We start from the raw sequence: 23,590 nt of genomic DNA, 5'->3' as shown, positions 1-23,590 counted from the left end.
GCTTTGTAACAAATCATGTACTTCCTTCCAAACTTTAGTCAGATTGGAAGAATGGTAAAATTTATGATAAATGCTTTAACTTTATGCATTTACTGAGATAAATTAAAGGAGTTTAGAGAAAAACTCAAAAAACATTTCAACAAATTTAAGCACTTTACCAAGATAAACAAGTGCTTTTCACAATACTCCAATAATGTATTTAAAAGAATGGACATAATGAACACATCTTGAATTGAAGACTTACCAATTACAGTGAAAGTGATGGAAGCATAATCAGTCCCTGCCTGATTGGAGGCAGAACATGTGTACACCCCTGCATCAGCAATGGTCAAACTGCTAATTTGAAGGTTGGGTGTACTGGATGTGGGCCAGTAGTATTTCAATCCATTATTGGTCAATGTGTTACCATTGAATGACCACTGAATAGATGTGATGGGGGTTCCAGTGATTGTACATGATAATGTCTTGACTTGACCCACAATGCCAGTTTCTATACTGTTTGTTACTGTCACATCAAGAACATCTGAAACATAAAGGGTACATAAGTTTTGAACTCTCTATGGTAAATAAAATTATACACAATTACAATGACAAAATGAAGATTTATAAAGAAGGCATAATCATTATTCAGTGAAAACAGTTGCTTAAAGGTTGTTAAAATTTCTAACTGAAAATCAAAAGAAATTTAGCTAAATGCTTCATTTGAAGATCAAAAATGTAAGTTAATCATTAAACAGAAATGGTCTTGAATGAGATGCTTTACTGAGGGTGACACTGACAACATGGAGGCTTGACTGAACTATTGTCCATGTGGGGCAAACATGGCTCAGTTCTATGTCATTTAACAAATGGTTCCATGGAATGGGGGTGGGTGGGTGTCGCATGCATACCATACAATGTTGTATTCTCATTGTGTATGACTTGCAAAAATATCAAGGTTGATTGTCTGTTCCTTTATTAAGCTTTTTTATAGAGACAAAGATACAAGCAATCTAAAATCTTGTAAACAATTCATTGATTAACTGGTGTCAGCTGAATAATCTATCCATAAGGATAATTACATAAAAAGAATATGGGAAAGAACACCTTGTCACTAAATGTCCAAATATAACCCTTTACCTTATGTAAATCTCTTTTCACAATTCTATTCTATTCACATGGAAGCGCCTTTTGACGCCTGCTATAAACATCAGCCATTTTTCGTAGCTCCACCTTCAGAGAAAACCCCCCTATTAGACACTACATTCATTTCTATGAATGACAACTACGTCATATCACGTGGTCACTGTTTATGCACTGGTCGATATCTGCTATTTAAAGTAGCTGGGTCATAATCTCCACTCTCCAAAATGGCGGTCGCAGATTTCATTCAGTACTTACAAAGTTTTCACAGCTACAGTTGGTCACGTGGCCTCCCTGACATGATGGTGAATGAGTTCTCTCAAGATTTTAAAGCACAAAAAATTCTTCTGTGAAATATAATTACACAGCTACAACAATCGGACCTGACTCTTAAACTTTTCCGCATACAATAGATGTGTACCAAAAATGTAAAATGGTTAAAATTGCTGTTAAACGTAAGATACACTACATTGCTTAACAGTTCACAGGCAGGCCTATGCATATGGAGTCAACTAGGTAACAGGTGTTCTATTTATAGCGCACTGCACTTTGTAACTATGCTCTATGAGGTAAAGGGATAAAATGCATCACATTGTTTTCCACAACTGAAAGCTGATATATCAAAAAAAACAACAGATTTCCCCCATCTGTTTTAGACCTTACACTGACTTCATCATTTTCTTTCAAAGGACAGTTTTGATGGGGGGTTTTTTGTATTGGGGGGAATTTGTAATGTAGCTTTAACAATTTTAGTCATATCAATATGATGTAAGCAACGTGGCAGTTTATAGTGATGTCTGTTACATCATGTCCCAAAAAGACACAGGCCAGCCAGTCATAACACTAACCTCATAATGCTGAACACCAAGTGAGGAAGCTGCTTGTACCACTTTTATGTCTTTGGTACGACTCGGCTGGGATTAGAACCCTTGACCTCCCACATCACAGGGGATGCTCTTAAAACTTATGCCACTGGAGTGGTCCAACAGTTTTTTTGTAATTAGTCCTAGCTCTGGCACTTTTATTTTCATGATTTAATATGAGATTTAAGTCCCAAATACATAATTTCATATCCAGGTAAAAACAGATATCATAGCAATTACATCATAATGTAATGTTCATGTCATTTCAAGCAGCACCATGAGAACTGATTTACAAAACTGGATTAGATTAAATTAACATGAAATGCTAATGCAGTTTTGGTGCTGATCTGGCAACTGTTGCCACATCTCACCATATGCTTAATGTTAGCTAAAAAGTAGTTACCAGTCAGTACAATAATGTAAACTATCATACAAACCTTCTGCAGAAAGAATGACAGAGTCAGAAACTGTACCAGCATCATTTCGGGCTGAGCAATTGTATGTACCACTGCCAGATTTAAGCAAAGATGAAATCAACAGATCTGCACGTCCACTTATCAGACTCTGTGTCCAGGAGTATTGTGAGGAAATACTGAGAGGTGTGCCATTAAAATACCATGTCACTGTGGATACCCTTGTCCCAGATACCTGGCAAAATATTGTTTTTGATTGACCCACGATTCCAAAAGTTGGCTTACTAGACAGTATTGTGACAGTAGGTGGGGCTGAAATAAAAGAATAGGTACATAGATTAATCAGGTAAATATTAGTTATAAATTAATCTGTAACGAGCAATGAAAAACTGGATTGAATTGAAAAATATAATATAAAACTAGACATTTGGTAGTTCAAAAGTTTACTTGTAAAGATATTATTTTCTGCGGATAGTTTAGGAAACTTTTCGTTATAAATGAATGAATAAATATTTGTAATATTTTATACTGGTCACAATGCAATAGAAATGAATTTACCAGACATTCTTTCACTCAAAATTCCAATCCTGTCATATGGTAAGTCTTAAATTCTGCCTTTACAATTAATGTCTAATTTACTCTTTGAACTTTAAATAACCCAGCCTTGAGATCATGATGCATTTCCACATTACAGCCCTGATGGGTTGCCATACATGTAATACAAAATACAGTCAAAATTATTAGTGAAAAAATTAATTTTTCCCATTTTCATCCTTCACATTTTGATTCCAACATAATACATTTCTGGTAATACTGCTTGTGAGCATGAGACTGGCTTAAATGGGAAAGACAATGCAACATATGATCATGTCAGCATGGTCAGCTGGCTTTACTGTTTGAAAGATTATGAGCAGAAATAATGGCTGGATTACTCAAGAGCTCAAGGGGAAAAGAACTGGGCTGGTTTGGCTTTGGTGTTTAATTAAAGTTTGATTAGAAGTTTATGTATGCCAATTCCAAAACACCAAAATTCCTGCAACCAATCCATCACAAAAAAAATTCAATGATTGATGGAAACAGGAATCTCAGTGGCTGCAATCAAGTTCAAAGGGACATGAATATGTATTCTGCACTTCCTGTAAAGCTGATTTTAAAGTCTGTTACAGTGCCAAGAATGAAATTAGAGGTCATGCAAAAATCCCATTTCATAAAAGTATTTAAACCATGACACTAAATATGTCATCAAAAAAAAACATGAACACAAAACCGGAATTATATATGACATCATTGACATCACCATCCATCACAAGGAGTGGAGCAAATTTTCCTCTAATTGTGGCCTGGAATGACTTGCAGATGTTAGGGTCCTTCAGTTGTTCAACGTTGAATTTGGCCCTGATGTTCTTTGGCTTGTTAGTTTTCAGCCTCACTCGGAAGTTCATAATCACAAGGTCATAACATCAGCACCTGGGAATGTCCTTGTTTTTGCTCTATTGATGCCAGATCGGTAACAGTTTTGAACCAGTATGTAGTCGATCTGGTTGTGATGGGTTCCATTTGGTGAGTGCCATGTCCAGCATCGTGATGCTTTATGTTGTCCCAGGGTGTTGACTAGTACCAAGTTGTTGTAGCTTACGAACTCGAGCAGCCGTCTCCTTCTTTCATTGGTAAGCTCATTGCAAGAAGGTCCACAATGTACTTCCCAGTCTTTTAGAGCATCTTTGCCAACTTTGGCATTCTAGTCTCCTTGGACGATGAGGATATCTTTCTTACTGACCATGTTTAGAATACCCTGTAGTTTGTTGTAAAACTCCTCTATTTCTTCATCATCATGATCGGTAGTTGGAGCATAGACTTGGATAATTGTGATGTTAAAGGGAGATGCTTTCAGACGAATGGAAATGGTTCTGCTAGATATGGGGCAGCATTCAAGCACAGATCCCTTGATGGTGTTGTTTACAAGGAAGCCTATTCCAAAATGGACGCACCCGCCCATCCACAGGTCTCCTGCTGCCTTTGCAGGTCGGCTTTGTTTAGCCAAAGGCTAAGGGAGTAAACCCTATAAGAAAATCCAGAGTGGAGACCCTAAGGCAGCTGGACAATGTACTACATCCCCTTCTGGCAACTCCTTGGTCTGGAGAGGGATGGGCTCTGCCAGACAACTTTTGCCCAAGACACACTGATAATGCTGGACAAATCTGAGCTTACAATACCGGATCGGTCATCGCCCAGGTCAACAAGGACTGCACCTGCTGTTGTCCACCAAGACGGAGGTGACAAGTGTGCTACTGGTACTATGCATACAATCAGAGTGAGAGACAACATTGCCATCGCCACCTGGAACATTAGAACTCTGGCGCAAATTGGAAGACTCCAAGAGTTGACACATGAGCTGGAACACTACACATGGCACATTCTGGGACTCTGTGAAGTTAGATGGAAATCCTTAGGAGAACACAAAACTGAAGATGGGCATATATTATACTATAGTGGAGAGTGTGACAAGTCCATAAATGGAGTAGGCTTCCTGTGTTTAATACCACTCATTAAGTCATATTTTGCAACAATACATTTGCACCAATCATCACAACACATGCAATATCAACACTGCCATTCAACCAAACTTAACAGAAACAATTTTGTCGTTGTTAATGTTGTTGTAGGGTTTAACGCCATTTTTCCGCACAAGATAGATTATACATGGCGGCCAGTATTAATGGTGGAGGAAGAAACCAGGAAAACCCTGGAAAGAACCACTGACCCACGAGAATCTACCAGGAAGCTTTCTCACATATCCACACTGGCTGAACCCGTGACTTGAACCCACGCAAACAGAGGTGAGATGGCAGTGATCCGTAATGGTGAGTGCTTTAGACAACTCTGGGCCTTAAACAATTTTGTACCATACGGTCAAGGTCACCCAGCAAAAACAGTTGTCCATATGGCTACATTGACAAGCTTGTTAGGTTTACAGGCATTGGCTTTGTTCAGGCACCTAATCCCTAATTACTGACAATTTTATGCTTTGAAAGCAGGGTTTTAAACACCTGAGAACCTAATTACTTAACCCTTTACCTCATAGAGCATAGTGACAAAGTGCAGCGCGCTATAAATAGAACACCTATTACCTAGTCGACAGCATACACATAGGACTGCCTGTGAACTGTTAAGCAATGTAATGTTACGTTTAACAGCAATTTTAACCATTTTACATTTTTGGTACACATCTATTGTATGTGGAAAAATTTAAGAGTCAAGTCCGATTGTTATAGCTGTGTAATTATTTTTTATGGAAGAATTGTTTTGTGCTTTAAAATCTTGAGAGAACTCATTCACCATCATGTCAGTTTACCCGCGTGACCAACCATAGCTGCCATTTCTCATACTTAAAATTTACATGTTTTTTGTCTGCGTCAACATCATTAAGTCATCTGAATTTGATAATTTATAAAAACTAATTGCTGCCTACATCAATATCAGAGCCTTTACCTAAGTTATTGAATGTTTCATAGTTGTGATTCTAATCGTGAAAACTTCGTAAGTACTGAATTAAATCTGCTACCATGGCGAAGAGTGGAGATTACGATTCAGTTACTTTAAATAGCAGGTATTGACCAGTGCATAAACAGTGACCACGTGATCTGACATAATTGTCATTTGCAGAAATGAATGCAGTATCTAATAAGGGGGGTTTTCCCCAAAGGTGGCGCTATGAAAACCAACTCAAAATGGCTGATGTTTACAGCAGGCATCAAAAGGCGCTTCCATGCGAATGGAGTAGAGGCGTCCAAAGACGCTTGTATGAGGTAAAGGGTTAAGATTAAAATATTGGTATTACATGTGTTACCTCAAACATATGCAGTAAAAGAAGTCAGCATTTTATTTCAGATTTCTGCATTTATACCAGTATCTTTAAGAATGAATAACTTAATTACTCAGTTTAATTACTGTCACATGGATTATACCTGTATCATTGCACATACATGGAAATAAATGTCAGTATACAGTGTAGCAAACTTCTATGCATCATTTTCTCTTTTCAGGTACCCACAAATATGTACCTTTTACCCAAACCACAAAATGTGAAACCCATGAAAATAAAGTGTTTTACAGTATGTTTCACAACATCAAACAAAGTGAACAAAAAATGTTAAGGGAAACAATAAACATTCAGTAATTACATCATACAAAAAAATCCACAAGTATAATAGGTCAATATATTTACTAACTGATCTAAAACAACAATGTAGTGACAATACTTACATATTACAGTAAGAGGAACACTGTCTTGTTGTGTACTGGCTTGGTTTGTGGCCTTACAAGTATAAGTTCCACTGTTGGCCAAGGTTAAGGAGGATATATAAAGATCAGCTGCTGCTCCAGTATTCCAGCTATATTGAGAACTTTTAGACAGCTGGTTACCATTGAATAACCACTGAACTGTATTAATTGGTGTTCCAGTGATGGAACATGGTATGGTTTTGCTCAGCCCCAATATGCCATCTGTCACAGAGCCAATAGACACAGAAAGTATGTCTGAAAGAAAGGAGATAGGCATATCTACATGCATGTGGTATGTAATCAAACACACAGTTCCAGTATGATAGTAGTAATTCTACAAAATATGTAATGAGGCTTACTTTCTGACTGGCTGAATGTCAGGTCTGACACTTATGTTTGAATGTGAGGATTTATGGGTGGTAAATTTTGCATAATTAAAATCCATCATAAATGATCCAAACAGTAAAGCCATTGTGATGTCAGTCATATCTTTAATATCTTGTGCCACCACTGAGAAATACATTTTCATCAGTTTTTTTATGACAACCTTTTTCTCACATGTCCTGAGAATGGCACATTATATGGCCAAAACTGTTTAATAGTCCTCATTGTAGGCACTATCAGATTCTGATTAATGTGTCTCAGTGTCCTGGACTTCTGGTCAAGGTGTGCAGTCCTAAACTAAACTTACTCATTGGAGAAACCAATAATTTCTTAGTAGACCTACCATGACTGTGACATTGGACCTCTAGACCCCAAAATCTATAGCATTCTTTAATTAGCATAAATGCAAGACATCCACAAGCTTACATGTAATCTACAACAAAAGTTACTCTGCAACACCCATGTTACTTTGAGCCACAATGACATGACCATGACCTTTTGACCCACAGATCAATAGACCTCTTCCATATCATAAGTGCAAGGCCTCCATAAACTTTAGTCAAGGTACCTGGTCTTCATCTAAACATGTTTCAAAAAATATTATAGGCTTTTTTTTTTACCCAACATGCAAGCCATCCGCAAACCCTGAGAAAGGTACATGATCAAGAACTGAAATTGCATGCAGCAGAAACAAGTTGTCTTCTTTCAGACACAGTGATGTTAATGTTTGATCCCAAAATCAAAACCAAAAGCTCAGGCATCCATCAAGTTTAGTCCAGGTATTTGATGTAGAACTGACATATTGTACAGAAGCCATTTTTGTTCTTTCAGTAACAGTGATCTTTGCTTTTTGTGCACCCCAAATTCAATGGAATTCTTCCCCAAGTGCAAGCCATCCACAAAATTTAAATGGAGGAGAACTCGTTATTGTGCATAAATGTTTGCTTCTTTCAGACACAGACCTTTTAACGTTTCAAATTAATAGGGTTCTTCCACACCACAAATGTAAGCCATCCATAAAGCTTCAAAACAATAAATAGTGGAAAATGCAAATTATTGTACTAACACCATTTGTCTCGTTTCAGTTATATTGACCTTGACCTTTACACTACTGACTCTGAAATCAATAGAGTTCTTTCTTACCTCATGTGTACACCATTCAAAACGTTTGATAACTGCAAATAGTTGAAAACCCAAGTTATTTTATGGAACCATTTTTTCTTCTTTCAGTGACCTTGACCATTGACTTTTTAATTCTAAAATCAACAAGATTCTTCTGTATCCAAAGTGCAAGCCATCCACAAAGTTTGGTAAGTAAGGACAGGTGACCAAAGAAATTACAGTGCAGGAACAAACTTGGCAGCAGATAAGCAGATGGACATCTGGACAACATTATAATGTATTATACTCCACCTTATGGCTGGCATAAAACACCTGTGGTCATGAGTTAAATGCAAAGAATTCACCTAAGCCAATAAAATATGAGACACATTTCACAGGGGCATTTTGTGGAAGTTTGTTATTAAACATGATTCCAGCATGAACAGTTAAATCACTGCATTTAGCCAATGTCAGTGAACAATGCATGATATATGGGACACCAAAACCTACTTCTCTGATGAAGCTGTAGTATTCATCCAGATGCATTATGGTTTCTTGATTCAAAATATATCAGTATGTACAAAGAATGCAACAAGACTATATGGTCATAAGTTCAATTCAAAAAATTAACACAAGTCAGTAAAATATGAACTCTAAGTTGCAGTGACATTTTCTTTCACTAACAGAGATGCCTACAAACCCATCAAAGAATGGTTAAAATGTAGAAAGGCTGTATACATGCATATGCTTATAAATGTGCAGATGCCCATGATAATACAAGAGTCATCCTCTGCTTCAGGCATGAGCATCTTCCTCCAGGGCTCCATAAATGGGCAACTTCCTCCAGGGCTCCATAATAGGATCTACATTATGTACTGATATGTTGATTTTTTTTTGACTGACCATGAATAAACAATACATTTAAACAGGTATGAGAGCAATGTTTATTGAATATATATTTAAATGGATCTATCCTCTACATATGAAATAAAGCTCACCTTCCACTGTCACATCTATAGAGTCCTCTGCACTGATTCCGACGGTGTTTTGTGCCCAGCATTTATAAGTGCCAGCATCCGCTTTGGTGATACTGTACACCATGAGATCTGCCCGTCCCAAAAAACTGCTATAGGTCCAGGAGTATTTTGAGCCAACAGTAAGAGAGACTCCATTACGTGACCAGGTAACAGATGATATTGATGACCCTGAAACTTGACATTCTATAGATTTGGACTGGCCTGTAATTGCATATGTGGAAATATCTGGGATGGCTACAATTGGGGCATCTGAAAAAAATTAAATTTAATAGTGAACACAGGATAAAAATTCATTCACCCAACTTGATATTCAAGTAAAAGTTCCAGCAATTTTCCAATTTCTCATGCAATCAGATGGGTATTGATTTAGGTTCTCTTTTGTGAAAAGTTATGACAAGAAAACTGCTAAATAGTTTGCTAAGTCCATACATTCTACTAGAAATATTTTCCCATTAAGCTCAGAAAATCCCTTCAGTTCTCTTTTCTCCAATATTACCAGAAGCACAAATGGATTACTACTTGTTTTATAAAGGCCACATAATAAATTCCAGGAAACAATCTAGGTGTTTAATATCATAATATTTTAGATTTCTATATTAAAAAAGGTAAATAAAATTCATTCTGTACCAGTAACATTTTTTAGTATTTACCTGAGAGGGCAAGTGAATTTTTAGCAATTTTACAACAATTGTAATATTTTAGTGAGTTTTATTTTACCTATGTCCATGAAATGATATATCATATCCATATCTAACTTGTAAAACCTTTAACACAAAACTTCAGCATAATTTACCATATATATTTACTTATAAATCTAGTTCAACTACAAACTGCATAGACCTGAATCTGCCATTGCATATTCCACTGGCAGATCTGGGTCTGTACAGTTTGTTTGGAGTAATCAGTAGAACAAACAACATAATCCCATATATGCAGGCACATATGCTCTGGCAGATCAGGATCTTTGTTCTTTGCAGTTTGACTTGACTTATAAGCAAGTACACCTGGTAAACATTGATGCAACCGCCATATCTGTATATCTCTTTGAAAACTGATACATACATGTTACCATATGAAGGGCTGTTCCATTTAAACATACGTGGTATCCAGGGAAGGCAGTTTGTTTTATAAGTATATGCCAGTATGCTCTGATTAAATCAAAAAGCTGATAAGAAAAACAAAATTCTAATTTGGATTCAATGGTTGCCAACTCCACATTGAAAGAACTTTCGCTGGGTCCAAAGTTTGTTTACAGAACAACCATTACATATGTGAGACAGAGATATTTTAAGAGAAAATCTCAAGGTTCAAATGTCTAACATGGAAAATGTACTGAACAAAATAATTCAACTGCTGCAAAAATATGAAAAATGACCTGAAAAAGAGCTTGAAATTAAATTGATTTTACACATGGAAAAATGGGACATTCACAATATCTTGTAAAAACTAACATTACAGAATTTCTCAGAAGAATTCCATCCAATAATATAATTTATTCAAATGCATATGGCAACCAAATTATGATTTAATTGTCTGCATTGTGCAATTTAGGGGAAAATCATTTCAAATGGCAACAGCTACTGGTCAAGTTTTACAGCATGCTTCTTACCGATATGTTTTTTTATATACATATCAGCAATTAGGTGGAAATTTGAGACTGTCTTTAAGATGAGTTTTTGGTGCAAATGCATTCTAGGGGGTAGTACCAGTGGATTATGTACAATCAATTTATTTGTGATGCATTAATTGACTTGGAATTTAAAATGAACTGAATATACTGTAAAAGGAACAGGTAGGGGGAAGAGGTAACAAATCTGAACATAGTTATTATTCAATTCAATTTAGTTGACTAACCTGTCCCCAAGTGCTCATGGTACCATTGGTTGACTATTATTAGTAGTTTGGAATGATATCCAACAATATATGCAGCATGTGTGAGCAACTACTTCCATAAAATTAATTACTGAAAATGTATATACATTAATTATGCATCATTGTGACATTTTTGAGTATAGAAAAACTGTGTTGATAGAAGGGCAGTGTTGCTAGCCTCTATAATGTATGCCAGCTAACTACAGATTTGAAAAAGAAAACAAAAATCTTTAAACTAGACAAGAAAAAGTAAGCCATTACCTATGACAATCAATGCCACTGTATTGGAGAATACAATACCAGCAACATTTGTGGCTGAGCAAACATAGCTCCCACTATAGCTAGTAGTCAGTGAAATAAGGGTCAATTCACTGGTACGTGAACCAGTACTGGTCCTCAAGGTAGCAGCAGGCAGTGTCACTCCAGATGGACCTTGCCATGTGATATTTGTGTTAGCAAGAGTGTTTTCTGAGCCATTAATATTACACTGCAGAATTGCTGTTCTACCAACAGCCACCTGACTCACACCATCAGCAATCCTTAATGATATACTTGGAGTGCCTGCAATAAAAACAGTTTCTTAAAATAATTATAGTTTGAATGTTGAACAGAAACAAGAATTTAGTATACCATAATTACTCGCTTATAGACGAGTCCTACTGTAAATAGCGCAGACCCAGATCTGCCATTGCATAACACAACAGCAGATCTGTGTCTGTGCCATTTGTTATGAGTAACCAGTAAAAAGGCAACACAGACCCTGATCTGCAGGTGCAATATGCTATGGCAGATCAGGATATTTATTTTTTGCAGTTTGCATTCACTTGTAAAAGAGTAGAAATGGTAAATTGCCCTCAGTCTATCCAGCACCTGTAGCCACATAAACAGTATCTAAATTTAGTTTTTGATGAGACAAATTAGCTGTGAAGCTGGTGCTTGAGGGTTTCAGCCCAAATGGCAGAAATGTGGGGTTTTCCTTCCTAATCCTTAATTAAAAATCAGGTTAAAACCACCCAAAGTTCATAGACCTGCATGGTTACAAGCAAAACAAGAAGACTAATAATATATTTAGATAACATAGAAGTGACTGTCAATAAGGTATAAATTTAAACACAACCCATATCATTCAAAGTTTGACAGAGAACAGTGAAAATATGGCTCATCTTAGGTCTACATAATATTAAGCCCCTAACTTGATTTAAACCAACGATGTCTGCCAAACGTTATGGAGCAGAACATAAATGTGAACAGAACATACTGGAAATGGACAAAAATGTCCGCCCCTTTACAGCAAGTGGCTGCTCGCACAAAAACAAGTCAATCAATATTTGATGACACTGAAAATTAAGTCTAAAGAGTGTTGAACTAAAACAAATTACCAAACATGTGAATCAGATTAATTTTTATGCACATATTTATTATAAAAATTGTTATCTGGTTATTTACTTGTTCTGTAGCAATTTGGAAATGGAAAAAACAAGGCAAAATATATGATATGTAATGTTAAATTAGTATTAAGGGAACAATTTTAAACATGCTAAACTGCTTTAAATTTAAACTCTTCCTCTCAAGGTAATCATAATTTCAAAATTCTGAATAATTATATTGCTTGCATTATCACAATCCTTATTTACTAACATTTATGTACTCTTGAAAAATACAAGTGTAGTAATTGATCAAGAGCTTAGTACAGAATAAGGTTGTCTGTCACAATCAAGAGAACATTTACATATCAATAAGGTTGTCTATCACAGTCATGAGAACATTTACATATCAATAAGGTTGTCTGTCACAGTCAAGAGAACATTTACATATCAATAAGGTTGTCTGTCACAATCAAGAGAACATTTACATATCAATAAGGTTGTCTATCACAGTCATGAGAACATTTACATATCAATAAGGTTGTCTGTCACAGTCCAGAGAACATTTGCATATCAATAAGTTTGTCTATCACAGTCAAGAGAACATTTACATATCAATAAGGTTGTCTATCACAGTCAAGAGAACATTTACATATCAATAAGGTTGTCTATCACAGTCAAGAGAACATTTACATATCAATAAGGTTGTCTATCACAGTCAAGAGAACATTTACATATCAATAAGGTTGTCTATCACAGTTGAGAGAACATTTACATATCAATAAGGTTGTCTATCACAGCCAAGAGAACATTTACATATCAATAAGGTTGTCTATCACAGTTGAGAGAACATTTACATATCAATAAGGTTGTCTATCACAGCCAAGAGAACATTTACATATCAATAAGGTTGTCTGTCACAGTCCAGAGAACATTTGCATATCAATAAGTTTGTCTATCACAGTCAAGAGAACATTTACATATCAATAAGGTTGTCTATCACAGTCAAGAGAACATTTACATATCAATAAGGTTGTCTATCACAGTCAAGAGAACATTTACATATCAATAAGGTTGTCTATCACAGTCAAGAGAACATTTACATATCAATAAGGTTGTCTATCACAGTTGAGAGAACATTTACATATCAATAAGGTTGTCTATCACAGCCAAGAGAACATTTACATATCAATAAGGTTGTCTATCACAGCCAAGAGAACATTTGCATATCAATAAGTTTGTCTATCACAGTCAAGAGAACATTTACATATCAATAAGGTTGTCTATCACAGTCAAGAGAACATTTACATATCAATAAGGTTGTCTATCACAGTCAAGAGAACATTTACATATCAATAAGGTTGCCTATCACAGTTGAGAGAACATTTACATATCAATAAGGTTGTCTATCACAGCCAAGAGAACATTTACATATCAATAAGGTTGTCTATCACAGTCAAGAGAACATTTACATATCAATAAGGTTGTCTGTCACAGCCAAGAGAACATTTACATATAAATAAGGTTGTCTATCACAGCCAAGAGAACATTTACATATCAATAAGGTTGTCTATCACAGTCAAGAGAACATTTACATATCAATAAGGTTTTCTATCACAGTCAAGAGAACATTTACATATCAATAAGTGTAACCACATTTAATTTAATTAAACTGACCAAGAATTATTGTCACTGCAATCTTCAATGTGAACAATTACTTCCCAGAGAACATGTTTTCAATAGCGAGTCCCCACATTTAACTGAACAAGTAATCAAGATGACTTCACGGTGTTTTCAAATACTGCTTAGTTGGAGCACTTGGGTGGAAGAACTGTTACTAAATATAAAACCAGACCAAAAATGATGAATTTGATAGTTTTTTTTTTAGCACAGACAAATAATCAGATTCTATCTGAACCGACTCAATGAATATTCAAATTGGAAAATTTCATATTAGTTTCAGCACTAAAGTATTCACACACTTTCCCGTTTTTTTGTACTCCTCTACCAATTTAAAAAACAAATGGTATCAAGGATAATAAAAAAATGCACAGAACTTAGTCATTTCATTCATCAATTTACAATTTGTAACCTGATTGTCTCCAGGGGGTCCCAAACACTGTCAGCTTGTTAGCATTTCAAGTGGGGGTTTACTTTAGTAATATGGTCACCATACTTGTATGTGTGGGTCTATATTTTCAAGAAATAGATGTGATGTAGTTCACCATCTTTGATAATCTAAATAATTCCACAAATTATGGAGTTACATCTGTTTGATTGCATGTATACAGTAGTTCCATTTAGATTCTTCAATTTGTTTTAGAAATATTAAATCTATTACATTTTTTTAAAATCAAAACAAGACATTCAAATATTGGATGCATATTTTTTACTGAAATGGACTAGTCTACAAACCGAAAAAGGACAGTTAGCAGTTTACATTGGGAACTTTTAGTTAGTTTGAAATGTGAATAGGCTGACAGTGTTAAGGATCCTCTGGCAACAGTCAGGTTAGAAATTATAAATTGATGAATGAAATGACCAAGTTCTGTGCATTTTTATATTCTTGATCCTTTTTGTTCTTAAAATCGGTCCGGAGTACAGACAAATGGGAGAGTGTGCTAATACTAATACTATATACAAAGTCAAACAAAAAGCAACCTTCGGCAAAATTAATTTCTATTTCACTACAAAGGGCCTCAGTGTATGGCAGTGCCTTGTTTAAGTCAGGTATTGTCATTCCATTATTTAATATTAATACTGTGTAAAAGTACCTCAATATAAATCTCTGATACAAGGAAGACCACTTTTTTAGTTCCCACTAACAACATTATTGTGAGGGAATACTGTGTTCTTCACTTTGATTGAAATTACCACATCACACTGCTCAATTATTTTAATGACTTTTCAAGCAAACTATTGACAGTTTCATAAATATCTATATAATTCCTTTTCTTTTTCTTTAAATATTTGGACAAAATTCAAGAAGAAAAAAATCGAAGCAAACTACCCGGTACATTGATTCATAGAATGAAGTAAAAATGGTGAGAATTAAAACAAAGGACTCTGCTCCAGCACTGACTACTTTGCTTACAGTAGACTTTAAGTGCAGATAATGTGAACTGACCTTAATCTAGTGCAATTTTCAAACAGTGTTCAAAGATAAAAACATAAAATAAACATGATGCTCAGACATCTTCAAATTTTCCATCTTCTTACCGATAAGGATCATTTCTGTAGAAAATTCAGACTTGCCACGAAGGCCATTTTGAGCCACACATGTGAATATTGCCTCATCACCTTGCTGGACATTCTGTATTGTAAGGTCAGCATGGTTATTGACAGGGGTGCTGCTCCAAGTGTACCCCGATGTAAATGAATTTATTAAGTTGACCGAATTTTTTTGCCATGTTACTGTGACAGCTGTCCCTGTTGTATCTGTAACAGTGCAGGAAATCACCTTCTGCCGATTGAGAACTGCATAGGTGGTGAGACCTTCCAAACTTACAATAGGAGCAGTTGCTGAAATGAACAAGGAAAAGATGTTACATTTTTAGGGCTCCAGATGGACAGAAATAGTGGTAGCCTCTCCTATCTGTTATTAAAATTGTTATTTGCTAATAATTCTTCAATTATTATTGTTTCTGTTATTCATAATACAAAAGTTAAATGCTTCTGAAAGACATTATTTTCTGTTATGACTCCATTGTCACAAACTAAGTAAAAGAAAGAAGAAAAGCCAACTAGTTTTGTAAAATTAATTTAATTATCCAAGTTATAAATGAAAATGTGAGAGTAACTTACAGTATTGTGAAGTGAATCCAAAATAATCCTGACAAAGTCCTATAAAAGCCCAAATAATAGTTCCATATAAATTTCATAACAGAAATGATAACATCCGCCAAGAATCTCGACAATGTCAAGGTGGCATTGTCCAGAACTCCTTTGAATAATTTTTAACAATTCAGGAATAATATTAAGCTCAAAAAGTCAGAACTTTCTATTTACACTTTACAGTCCAAACAAATGTTTTCCTCTTGAATAATATCTAAATGCAACATAAAACATTCCTGCAGACTTACAACAGGAACATATGAGGATGATTCTGAAATTGGAATGAAACTGATTTTTCAGTTCTCACCTCATAGACACCTAATATTACAACTACATTTCACAACATGCCCTCCATGATGGATCTTATTACTCATTTGCCTCAAAGTGGCCTATTACCTAGCCCAACCAATGAGAAGTTACTAAATTCTTCTAGAATTGTCTAAACCCCATCATCCAATGAAAAATTAAGCCAAGGGCACCATTAGGTCTTATTATTAGGATTACTATTAGTAATTATCAACACATATGCCAGCATCTATTTATAGATTCTATGTAAATTTATGTTCATAACAGACTCAAGTCATGTAGGCAAAATCTAACTAAAGATATTTTTCTTCAATTTTCAACCATGAATAAAAATTATAAAAATTTTAAAAAATCATGTACAAAGAATATAGATATGTGAAACAACTCTTCCCATTAACAGCCGAAACAGATGTGTTTCTTCCTTCTTTACCTGGATGGTGAACAAAATGGCTACTAAAATTTGCCATTTTCAACAAGGCATAATTTGGCTAAATTAGTAAGCGAATTACAAATGTTGATACTTAGAGAAAGCCCATTTTGTGTTCTTTTTTTAAGTTACTATCTGTAATATTGTCTTGAGATCCCAAAAATTGAATTTAATTTCCAACTACCACAATTCATGAACCAATATGTCTACCAAAGATGTTATGTGGGGTGGGTCTATACTACAACATTCCACATTGTTAACATGTTGTATAAAATTAATTGATATGCCCCTGTTACAAGTTGTTCCATGGAATGCAATGTTGCACCTAGCTGTAGGTCTGATACAGTGATGTATCTCATATCTGGCTTTAACAAGACTACTGTCAATGGCATATTATGCACACATCTCATACCTAATTGTCTTCTGTGTAGGAACAACTATGATATTGTCAGCTCTAGAGATTATTACTGATCAAGAGGTCTCAATGACCTTCACTTTCATTCATGGTATGCAATCTTGAACTAATTTTTTGACATTCAGAAACCATTATTTTCTTTGCAGGTTTACAATGAATATGACATTTGACCTACATACCCTAGAATCTATAGGATTCTTTTTTATTGTCAATGCAAGCAAGTCAAGGCACTCAATCTAGAACAAACCCATTTTTCTTCACATCAAAATGGTCTTCACCTTTCGACAATAAAATCAATAAACCTCTTCCTTACTATAACCACAAGTCCCCCACAAATGTTGGTTAAGGTAAATACTCTAGAATCAAAGTTACTTGAAAACCATATTTTTTTCATTCAGTCACAGTGACCTTGAACTATGACCCCAAAATCAATAGTCTTCTTTCTTACCGAATTAATAGACCGACCAATAGAATATGTAAAGGTACCTGATCAGATTAAGGTTTTGTGCAGAAACCATTTTTGGTTTTAACAGCCACTGAACTAAACCTTTTACCTATTAATGCAAACCAGACAGGCTTTTTCCTTATCTAAAGTGCAAGCCATCCATAAAGTTTCATCCATGTGTATGATGCAGAACTAATGTTTTTTAGTATACACAAGACATTTTTATTCTCAGCAACCTTGACTTTGGAGTTTTTGACAACAAAATCAATAGGTTTTATTTCTTAGCTCAAACTGCAAGCCATGCATCAAGTTTGGTCAAAATAAGTGGTGTAATCAGGGCCGGCGCCAGACCCAGCCAGACTATCTGGCGCCCTAGGCGAGGTTAGATTCTGGCGCCCCCCCCCCCCCCCCGGAAAATATCAATTTCCAAATTTATAAACAATAAAACAAAAAATTGAAAATGCAACCCCTGAAATCAGCGCCCAAGGCGGCTGCCTAGTTTGCCTATATGGTAGAGCCGGCCCTGGGTGCAATTGTACAGAAAGTAAAAAAGGTAACATACAGACATACAGATGAATGTCACGACATTATTTTCTCCACCTCTGGCATATACAATGGAACAATATGGACCGACAGGGTGAGAAAAAAATTTCCATCCAAAGAGTCAACTGAAAATATTTTTTAAATCCAGCAGACTGTCTTCCCCTGGATCATGCCCAACTCATAACAATGACAAAGTTAAGAGCCGGCATTGTGAAGATAAAAGAAAGATTTAAAACAAATGCAATTCATTGAGTAAAATTTAACAAGGACCTTAAATTTTTTACAATATTTTCTCAATTATGTACATCCAACCACAAAACAGTGTTAGACTAAAATATGCCATAGAATATTGTGTCAGAAGATCATGATCAACACTATGTTATGTGGTATCAGATCAGGTCAACACTATCTGTTATGTGATATCAGATCAGGTCAACACTATCTGTTATGTGATATCAGATCAGGCCAACACTAGCTGTTATGTGGTATCAGATCAGGCCAACACTAGCTGTTATGTGGTATCAGATCAGGTCAACATTATCTGTTATGTGGTATCAGATCAGGTCAACACTATCTGTTATGTGGCATCAGATCAGGTCAACACAACCTGTTACATGATATCAGATCAGGTCAAAACTGTTATGTGGTATCAGATCAGGTCAACATTATCTGTTATGTGTTATCAGATCAGGTCAACATTATCTGTTATGTGATTTCAGATCAGGTCAACACTATCTGTTATGTGGTATCAGACCAGGTCACCACTATCTGTTACCTGATATCAGATCAGGTCAACACGATCTGCTCATGCTCACGAGTAGAACACTAGCATAAACCCTGATCTGCCAGCTTATTTGATGTCAACACTATTAATCCCTTCCCCTTGTTAGCTTAGTGATGTAAAACAGGTCCAAATATACCATCCATGTTGTAGGAGGCGACTATTGAAGACAACCATTTGTGCTCTGGGATGTATAACAAGATTTTCTAGCTCAAAAGATGTTAAGACTTAATTTTCAAAAAAAGTGCAGTTTATATCAAAAATATTTTAAAACAATATACTGTATTTTAAACAAACAATTTTTTTTTATCTTGTTCTTTGTTCTATATGCCTTTTTTGGATGCCTCATCTATCTTGGCACTAGCTTAAATAACCAGGATTCTGTGCCATTAAACCCTATTCATGCATCCAAAATGGCTGTGGGCATATTATAACCAGTAATACAATATCATACGTATAATAAATCAATAAACCCATTTTAATTTTATCCATCTGCATCAGGTCTAACTGATCCATCTTTTCAGGTTTTTGTTTGACATTTAATTAACAATTTCTTTCATGCAAAAGAAAGGAAAAGCCATTAAAATTTCCTAGTCCGTTATCAGTTCCAAAATTTATAAAACTATCAAAATGTTCAGTTTGTCCACATTTACTCTAATGTTCTTCGCTTTTAATTTTTGATATGCAGATAATCCATTAAAAAAAAATTATTGTACTATAATATTTCATTCAGTTAAGTTTGTTTTGAATAAGCCACACAAATTAAATATATATATTTGTTTAATTTTTATTTCTTAATTGATTACTGTTCCAAGTATATGGAGAGTAAAATGAGTAAAATGGCATGGAAAAGGTCTGACATTTCTCCATTATCTGGATCACACGATGTCAGAATAAAGGTGTTATGACAATGGAATACCACTGTGTCATAATTGTTCATCCTCTAACATGTCTATTGCAATATACATGTATATAAGCAAATTCATGCAACAAATATGGAAGGCTTTAACTGCAAGTTTATCAAATGTATATAAATTTACCTCCATCTAATCCTGTTCCAAAGGTTATAATTAATACTTAAACTTGGAGTAAATTGGAAAATATCTATTCTGATTGGTCTGTAAATAAAACATCAGCCAATAAAAATGTTAGCAGTTAAAATGGTATATTCTGATTGTTCTTTAATTAAACATCAGCCAATAACATGTCAGCAGTTGAAAATATATATTCCGATTGGTCCATAATTAAATATCAGCCAATAAAATGCCTGCAGTTAAAATCACATATTCTGACTGGTCCATAATTAATCATCAGCTAGTAAAAACATAGCATTTAAATTGCTCCTTTCTGATTGGTCAGTAACTTAATATCAGCCAATAAAACAGCAACAAGACTTGTCTCAAATGGTGAAAGAAAAGCATGTTGAGCACATCAAAGACCCAAAGACTCACAGATATTGATACACTCAAACGAAGTGACCACATGGTTCCTGATTATGCTGTGCACCTTGGGAAATGAAAGGATATACATGTTTCATGTTGAGACTGTTATAGAACTGTATGGATTGCTGGCCTGAATTGCACTTTATGAAACAATCCAAGTTTGTCTTTACAATAAGCCATATGTGCATCAGAGAAATCCATTTCCAACATTTTCGTTTTAGAATAAGAGCACATCATGATGAAATATGACCTGAAAGATAATCCCAAAAACATCTACCAGGTATAACAATGATGAAAAAGGTATGATTATGAAATATAAGATACCATCTATTGTAGAGTATAATCAGTCAAAAAGGGTCAAAACTCTGATGGTCATAGGCGCTGAAAATGCATTAGGAAATCAACTCCCTTCCAGGGACCTAAACACTGAAAATATTATAGTGTCCCCAGCTGCTACAAAATATGAAACTAAAAAATACAATATTAAAAGCTAAAGTGGTGAGGAAAATACCACTGTTGCCATCATTCCAAATCAAAATGCTCATACATGCATATCGAAATGGTCATATATAATTCATTCAATTCTGTCATCAACAAATAATTGAATTTTTTCTGGTCCCCAGTTGGGCTTGTGCTCTATTAAGCATTTGCTTAGTGTGCTTAATGGGTAATCGGGCACTGCTGCCAACCTATTTTCTTTTTCCATGGCTGCCCATAATGCCTGAGTTATTCAAAGGTAAAAGCACTGGTGCAGATACAACAGTATCCTCATCCTGAGAGTCTAATTTTACCGTATTCCCATCCTTGCTGCAAGAGAACTTTATCAAGTATATACAAGGATGAGATAGCCCTAAATCTGTTTTTGTGTGATGTTCTAGGAGTCATGTGATCATGGAAGTAACAGACTGGACTGGGGGGGGACATTCTCTTAGTTCTGCCTCTTCACTGTTTTCATATGTTGCAGCCAACGGACACTGGCCGTTTCAGTCAGTTTCAACCCAAGTAAGAAAGTAAAGTTTCCCAAAACAATTTATGTTCTATGGCATGTCACAAAAGTAATCTGCAAACTTAAGTGAATCTCCAAAGCAAACTTCTTTGCAGAAAAAGGCTCGAAGTGAATAAAAAAGTTATGAAGACAATGAGAATAAACATAAGCAAATTTACTGTTGAAAGGATACAACAGAAGATGAAACACTGATGAACATGAAAGAATATCTTCAAACTACAAAGAAAAGAGGTGTAGACAAAGATCTGAAAGGAAACAAATATCAAAATACATATCAAAAACTGCCAACCCATAAGCAATCAAGTCTGCATTTGAAAAAAAAATATGCTGAAAAAACAACCAAATCATATTCTAAAATGCCCAAGTCCTCACAGCCAGGACCATTACAAATCAACCAAAACATGTTATCAAATGCCAGAGTCCCCACAGCCAGGACCTTCACAAATCAATTAAATCCCTTCAGATGAATTTGACAGAAGGGCAGAGATTCACAATTACCTTCCGACAAGAAATGCTACTTGTCTAAAGTATTTTCCTCAGATGAAGGAATATTATTAGATCTGTGTTTTTTTCTTGGCCCATTGTGATGCTTGTGATCACTAGGTTCAGTTACACTGCTGTACACTTGTTTGTGTGCTCAGAAAAGATATCCTTATTCATAGTCTTTGTTGTGAAGGGTGAAAAAACAAAGAAGTTTTAAAACCTGTTAATCAAACGTTCCAAGTTTTTATGACACTTTCTATGAAAAGTTGATATCAGTCCTTATTTAAAACAACTGTTAAGACATGTTTATATTTTATCTGATGTTCAATTTACATACATTTACCTGTATGCAAAAATTGATTTTGTCATAGTTGCAGCCAATCTAATTCCAAGGAAAATAGAAAAGTCGGTACATGGGTATATTAGCAACATCACCATGTTGAAAACAGCTACGAAGGCGCATTTCATTTTACATTTGCTTAGAAAGTTATTAAATGCAGACTAATATTTTACACCCTGCCATAATTTCAGATTTGAATATAGTTAATTTAAATATCTAAATATTCCATAACAAATTTCCAAGGAAAAATGTTATATTATGTATTTGTCAATGTACCAAGTACGTTACCATAGTTTTAGCCTTCCCTTCTCCATACTGAGCCTGTAGTTTGACTTGTGTTGTGGATTACTGAGGACATGTTACAAGCAATTTGATTTGAGGAACTTGGATATCCATGTTCCGTCAATCAAGTGACAGATAATAATGTTTGATGATAATCATATCCTTTAAGAACTCAGCTTGAGAAGTGAATAGCTTTAATATCATCGACTGGAATAACTTTATGCCAGACTTTGATTTGGGTGCCATGTTTCTCATTGTATAGCTTAATATCATCGACTGGAATAACTTTATTCCAGACTTTGATTTGGGTGCCATGTTTCTCATTGTATAGCTTAATATCATCGATTGGAATAACTTTATGCCAGACTTTGATCTGGGTGCCATGTTTCTCATTGTATAGCTTAATATCATCGACTGGAATAACTTTATGCCAGACTTTGATTTGGATGCCATGTTTCTCATTGTATAGCTTAATATCATCGACTGGAATAACTTTATTCCAGACTTTGATTTGGGTGCCATGTTTCTCATTGTATAGCTTAATATCATCAACTGGAATAACTTTATTCCAGACTTTGATTTGGATGCCATGTTTCTCATTGTATAGCTTAATATCATCGACTGGAATAACTTTATTCCAGACTTTGATTTGGATGCCATGTTTCTCATTGTATAGCTTAATATCATCGACTGGAATAACTTTATTCCAGACTTTGATTTGGATGCCATGTTTCTCATTGTATAGCTTAATATCATCGACTGGAATAACTTTATTCCAGACTTTGATTTGGATGCCATGTTTCTCATTGTATAGCTTAATATCATCGACTGGAATAACTTTATTCCAGA

The 23,590-nt window shown here is 35.1% G+C and overlaps 1 protein-coding gene across 1 annotated transcript in view; it reads right to left on the bottom strand.

Annotated features, from left to right (window-relative positions):
• LOC149793325 (hemicentin-1-like) overlaps positions 1-23,590 on the bottom strand; it is a 157,373-nt gene that overhangs the window by 88,792 nt on the left and 44,991 nt on the right. Inside the window, exons 3-8 of the mRNA XM_089968982.1 lie at positions 15,657-15,959; positions 11,335-11,634; positions 9,163-9,450; positions 6,662-6,934; positions 2,423-2,710; positions 245-523 (exon numbers count right to left, since the gene is read on the bottom strand). Of these exons, the coding sequence (XP_089825108.1) occupies positions 245-523; positions 2,423-2,710; positions 6,662-6,934; positions 9,163-9,450; positions 11,335-11,634; positions 15,657-15,959 (1,731 nt within the window). The remainder of the gene's footprint in view (positions 1-244; positions 524-2,422; positions 2,711-6,661; positions 6,935-9,162; positions 9,451-11,334; positions 11,635-15,656; positions 15,960-23,590) is intronic.

The sequence above is a fragment of the Sinohyriopsis cumingii genome, chromosome 8 (genome assembly GCF_028554795.1).
Source record: "Sinohyriopsis cumingii isolate HCF-2022 chromosome 8, ASM2855479v2, whole genome shotgun sequence".
NCBI classification, from domain to species: domain Eukaryota; kingdom Metazoa; phylum Mollusca; class Bivalvia; order Unionida; family Unionidae; genus Sinohyriopsis; species Sinohyriopsis cumingii.
The sequence above is the reverse complement of the archived record's forward strand: the minus strand, read 5'-3'. Positions and strand labels throughout refer to the sequence as shown.